The 6,297-nt window shown below is 40.7% G+C and overlaps 1 protein-coding gene across 1 annotated transcript; it reads right to left on the reverse strand.

Moving 5' to 3' along the window:
- Window positions 1–4,852: 4,852 nt before the first annotated feature.
- LOC122036064 (NAC domain-containing protein 2-like) lies at window positions 4,853–6,297 on the reverse strand. The gene is made up of 3 exons (XM_042595249.1): window positions 5,998–6,297; window positions 5,618–5,922; window positions 4,853–5,523 (listed from the first exon to the last, which is right to left on the reverse strand). The coding sequence occupies exons 1-3, from the start codon at window positions 6,206–6,208 to the stop codon at window positions 5,056–5,058; spliced, it is 984 nt and encodes a 327-aa protein (XP_042451183.1). The 5' UTR covers window positions 6,209–6,297; the 3' UTR covers window positions 4,853–5,055.

A 6,297-nucleotide genomic window follows, 5' to 3' on the forward strand; every position in this document is an offset into this window, starting at 1 on the left:
CTGATGATATGAGGTTTATCCCATCATGTGTTTAACCTATGTATCTGTATGAACCTCCTTTCATATCCATGGGGCAGACACTAGGCGGGCTGCTAAGGTAGCGGATCTATTTTTTTTTTTAGGTAGAGGGTTACCCCCAGGGCATAGCGCAGACGGTGGGTATATGTCATTGATCCGGCGGTAAGAATGGGGGGCCCACTTTCTGAAGGGTCCCAACCTAAGGACGGATGGAAGGCTGGTCAAGCGGGTAATGGTCCGAGCGGAGCTAGAGATAACCCATCCATGGGCTTGGGTTTCCGACGCCAAGGCAGGAAGATCGAAGGGTCGAGCGGAAGTCCACTCGGCTGGGACCGAAGGGCCGATCGGGTGGTCCGTTCGGCCAGGATAGGGGCGAGGGTACAAAGGTGGCCCAGCAGCCTATGCGCTCGGCTCGGGTTATGGGATATCAGCAGAAGCATGTCTGATGATTAGGCCGTACACAAGATCACACGATGGAGGATCTTGCCGTCACATCATGGGAAGGTTGATACAGTAGCAGTATGGCCTCATAGACGTCTTCCTGACAGATCCATATCTGGGCATGGCCCTTCTGACAGACTCATACCTGGGCATGGTCAAAGGCAGGTGGTTGCTTTAACTGGCGCGCCCAGGCTTCTTCGAGAGGTCATATAAGGTCTCCATTTATTCACCGGAGGTATGCAAATCTTCATCTTGAGGCCACCTATTCGTTATTCCTCGCCTGACTTGAGCGTCGGAGGGCCGTCGCCGGGACACCCCTCCCGGCTCGGTTTTGCTGCAGGTTCGCCGGAGCGCTCGAGGATCCAGCAGGGAGCGCCACGTGCCCAGTGTCCGTTGACTCCTGGTTCGGACAGGATCAGTCATCTCTGGCGTAATGGCCAGAGGTCGATTCTCAGAAACTGACGATCTAGGATTTATCCTATCATGCGCCTAACATCTGTATATCTGCATTTATCTCCCTCCATATATGTGGGATTAACACTAGGGGGCTACTAATATAGCGGATCTATATTTTAGGTAGAGGGTCCCATCAGGCTAGACATTAATGGTCATTGGTCATTAATGATAGTTGTCATTGTTAATGTTCAAAACATTAAAGCAGGAAAGAGGAAAAGACGGTAGCAATTACAAAGGATAATATTCCGCCTGTATTCAATACAGTCTCATTGAATGTAAAGAAGTCAAGATAAAGATAACTTCTAATGTAGTGCCATTAAATAAAGAAAGATGGAAGACCACTGAAAAATATATAAAAGGATATGTCAAGTGTAAAAGAAGTTAAGAGAACATCTCTAGATTCTCCTCTACTTTTATTCCTCTTCCTATCATTGCTTCTCATGACTGAGCATCGAAGTGGGAACATCGAGGAATCCCTGGCGCCCTTCTAACCCTCTGGGCTTGTTCTTGTTTATTTTCAAGATATGAGGGGTGTAGTCAACGTGCTTGCCAACTCACCAACGAGTTATCTTCGAGAGTCTTAGCACAGGATCAACCGTGGTGGGAGCAAATAGTTTCTTAAGGAAAGCGAGTGTACGCACCTTGAATTCATTATCTAATTTATTGAAGGATTTGCGGAGTTCCTCAACAACGGCAGTTCTCTAACAAGAACAGATTTGAAGAAAAATCCTACATAGCAATAATAAATTTCTTGATCGAAGCAGTATCAATAAGAATTACCACCAACAATCTTAAGAAACTATTTAGGGCTTTTCAAGGAAATTTGCTTCGTAACTTTGCTACGGATTTTGTCAAGTTGGAAAGATTTGATCAAGAAAACTTTCGGCGTTGGCAAAAGAAATTGCATTTTCTACCCACTTTGCTAAATGTGGTATATGTTCTTACTACATCGAAATTGTCGGAAAAAGAAAATGAAACCGTGACACAAACAAGAGCAAGACAAATGGGATCAAGACGATTGTGCGTGCAAGGGGAATATTTGCAATGCAATGACCAATGCTTTGTTAGACCAATACTATAATAACCGCACAGGAAATATGAGATTCACTTGAAGCTAAGTATCAATCTGAAGATGATACAAGTAAGAAATTTTTTATTTCTAAATTTGTTCAATATCACATGGTCGATACTAGAAAAATTATTGAGCAATTCCATGAAGTCATACATATTTATAATCGATTTGCACAACATGGAATGTGTTTGGATAAATCTATTGTTGTGTCTTCGATAATTAACAGACTTGCTAATTCATTTAAGATTATAAAATAATCTCAAGTATAAAGCAGGACTTATCTTTAGAAGAATTGGCTACCCATCTTCGTATTGAGGAAGATTTTTGTGCTAACAATTTGGAGGAACGACTAAGGTGCTTATGGTGAAGGAAGTCAAAATCCGAAAAACAATACTAATGGTCACTCCTCTAAAAATAAAAGAGAAAAGTTGATGACAATAAACAAAACTCCAAGAACTAAAAGAGAAAAGGCAACTGTCATCATTATGATAAACCAGGGAATTACAATAGAGAATGCTGTATCCTGAAGAAATAAAATTAGTTAGGAAAACATGAGTATGTGGCAATGATTATAGAGGCATGTTTGGTTGAGGATTCCCAAGATTGGTGGATTGATACCAGTGCTATAAAATATATTTGTATCAATCAAAATCAATTCTCTACCTATTCGTCGGTAGAAGAAGATATAATTATCTATATGAGTTCTACTCTACGACAACTGTCAAAGGAATTGGTATAGTCAAATTGGAGTTCACTTTAGGAAAGATACTTACGTTGACTAATATGTCTCATGTTCATGAAGTTAGGAGGAACCTTGTTTCTGGAAGCATACATAGCAAGTGTAGCTTTAAAATTGTCATTGAATCTGGTTTTGTAACCATAGGAGGTGTATTTGTTGGCAAATAATTTATGTACAAATGAAATTTTGAAGATGAATATAAATAAAATTCATGTTTCTACTTATATGGTTGACTCATTTAATTCGTAGCATTTTCATCTAGGACATGTTAATTTTAGAAAAATGTATGACATGAGTAATCTGGGTTTAATAACAAAATCTAAAGATAATATGCTAGAAAAATGAAAAGTATGCATGTAAAAAAATAACTAAAACTCCATTTCTTAAACAATGTTTCAAACACTACAAAACACTACTTTGATCAAACAATCTATCATCCTTTTTTAAAATAAAAATATTTCCTCTCTCAAAGCTACTTGCTTTTCAAAAGTATTGTTTGTATATTGTTATAATGCAGTAATAATTTACAAGCATTCAATAGTCAAGCTTGAATTAATCTAAGATATACAGGGTTATTTTCAAACATACACTTTGAAAATAACATTATTAAGGAATCCATTATATCATGGAGGAATATTTATTTAGTTCGAGTACATCATCGTGGTTGGAAAAAATAATTTCTTAAGAAAAGCGAGTGTATATGCATTGAATTCTTCTCTAATTTATTGAAGGATTTATAGAGTTCCTCGATGGCAGCAGTTCTCCGATAAGAGAAGATTTGAAGAAGTAAAATCCTGTATAACAACAATAAATTTCCTGATCGAAGCAGTATCAACAAGAATTCCCACTAACAAAAGATCTCTTGATTACACTTACCTCATGTGCCCCTCCAAATTTGTCTCCAGATTATATAAAAAGAGATAAATCATGAGGTTAATTTATAGTCGATCATCAAATGACTAAGGGAAAATCCCCTTCTTCACGATGGCAAAATATGCTTGCCCACAATGCCTCTGTCAATGTTCAAGTCAATACCGAAAAGATAAATTACTGATAACTATTACTTTAGACAGTTAAATAATACATAAAAAAGATCATATACCCGATTATTAATTAAGATTTAATCCCCTAAATTTTAGGATGATAACACCAATAATAACACCATAATATACTAACTAACGATCCGTCTCTTACCTGTCCCTTGCGGAAAAAAAATCCCCTTCTTCATAGATCCACTACCTTAGCGGCCCCCCTAGTACTGGCCCCACGGATATGGAGGGAGGTTCATGCAGGTACACAGGTCATAGGCGCATGGCGGGATAAACCCCAAGTCGTCAGTTCCTGAGAATCGACCCTTGACCATTACACCAGAAATATCATGCGTCGACCGTCTGCGCTACGCTCTCGGAAAAAAAAAAAAATCCCCTTCTTCGTGCTTTGATGGAAGGGAGGTCTAACTCATTCTAAAATGTCTTAAAGGACTTGAAAAAACAATAATAATAAAAATAAAATAAAAAAAATAAATAGTGATTCATCGCCTTATCATGCTAGCTACACGATGTTCAACTGGACGGTATGCATCCTGCAAAAAGCTGACGTTGTATTTAGCAGACTCCCATGTTCTTTAGGGCGACAGGGCCACGCCATGGGTACGGAACCTAATCCTCTCCTTGACTTATCATAAAACATTCATTGCACACTGCACATAAAGCTCAGCGAAGACTGAACTCATCGTGTGCTCCAACTCATCGCCTGGTCAACTAAGCGTTATCTCCTTCATCTTGCACTGGAACAATCTGATAATTAATGGACTTGTTCTGTCTGATGATTAGTGGGGCAGAGGAGAATAATTTAACATGAGAAGTTTGAATAATTAACTATGAAACATAAGCTTCTGTCTCCAATCAGGAAGCGTTTCCCATTGTTTATCACATCATTATGCAATCTAAACTTATCCATGGAAAATAAACAGAGTTAACATTAAACTCTGTTTACCCTTAACCTTGCAGTATTTTTGTTCAAGCATGATTGTTGGTTAGACGGATTAGTGCTATGATTGATTCACCATTAGTATTTTTTTAATCATTTGCTGCTTTGGATAAATCTCCTGGTGACCATCAACAAGATAGGACAAAAGATTCAATAATTTTTAGTAGAATTCATATCCCATAACAGAATCCTAAGATGATCAACAGGTCTTTGGCATCACAACCTTTTTTCCCAAACTAATTCATTATCTACTACAGTTCCCTTGAGGAACTCTGCAAAACGAGTTAAATTTAGTGGTCTTGGAATAGACGTTGGTTCTTACTCATTAGGCTTCACAGATTTAGTGCAAGTGATGGACCGGCACCATGACTTGCAAATTTAAATTTGTTTCTGTTCTTGGTTTCTTTTCTGCAGGTGAAATTTTAAGTTCTTCTTGGAACCAGTGATTGGTTCTGAACGGGCGCTTCAGCGAGTTATTGTTGTTCTCTGTCATTAAAACAGAGGGGTCTGTTTCGATTAGGAAGCTGCTGTGGCTGGCATCTTGGCTGAATGAGTTGTTCCACAATCCGAGCGCGTCGTAGGGGTGTTCGAGCAACTGAGAGATCTCCGGGTGGTCGACGGCGCTCATCAGCTCCGAAAAAGAGTAAGTTTTGGGTAGGTTCAGAATGCTATCGCGTAGTGACGTTGTCGTTCTTGGAGGACTTGCGTTGATGGAGACATCCACATCCTCTGCGGAGGATGATGACTCTTTCTCAGCTTCCTGCGTGTTGGACTTCTTGTAGATTCTGCAGAGAACCCAATCGTCCAGCTGAAATCATTCATGATCCCATCAGTAATCAGCTTCCTATCGATCAAGATTTCTTTTTTTTTTTTCCAGAGATTTTGTATGAATTCAAGATTACCCTCATGGAGTCACGGAGTTTCATAGCCTTGCAATTGTTGCTCCTCTTCTTGTGCGCGTGAACGACACGGTACTCGTGCATGATCCAATCGGTTTTGGTCCCCTTGGGCGGCTTCCCGGTGTAGAAAACCAGCGCCTTCTTGACTCCAATGTTCTCATTTCCCTTGCTCGACACGATCGGCTTGTCGGTCCCGGTCGCCTTCCAGTAACCCTTTCCGGCGGCGCGGTTCGGCCGGAGGCCGTTCGGGTACTTCCGGTCCCTCGGGGTGAAGAAGTACCACTCCTTCTCCCCAAACCACGCTTTGGCTGAAACGAATCAATTCAGTGAGAAGATGATGCGGAAAATCAGAGGCGGAGCTAGTTGTGCTTGCAGAGCTAAACCTGGGAGGTCCCATGGATCAAACTTGTAGATGTTGACTTCGGCGATGATCGACACCGGGCACGGCAGCGCGGCGGCGCGCTTGCCGAGGTAGTGGAGGATGAGCTCCTCGTCCGTAGGGTGGAAACGGAAACCCGGCGGAAGCAGCATTGATGCTGGGTTGGACAACATGGGAAGGGCAGGCTTTTGCTCTGTTTCCATTGAGAAAGCCATTGAAACAAAGAGAAACAGAGCAAGAGGAGAAAGTGCAAGAAGAAGAAGAAGAAGAAGAAGTAGAAGAAAGAGTTGAAATTTTTGGAAGA

Source organism: Zingiber officinale, unplaced genomic scaffold (genome assembly GCF_018446385.1).
Source record: "Zingiber officinale cultivar Zhangliang unplaced genomic scaffold, Zo_v1.1 ctg132, whole genome shotgun sequence".
Classification (NCBI taxonomy): Eukaryota; Viridiplantae; Streptophyta; class Magnoliopsida; order Zingiberales; family Zingiberaceae; genus Zingiber; species Zingiber officinale.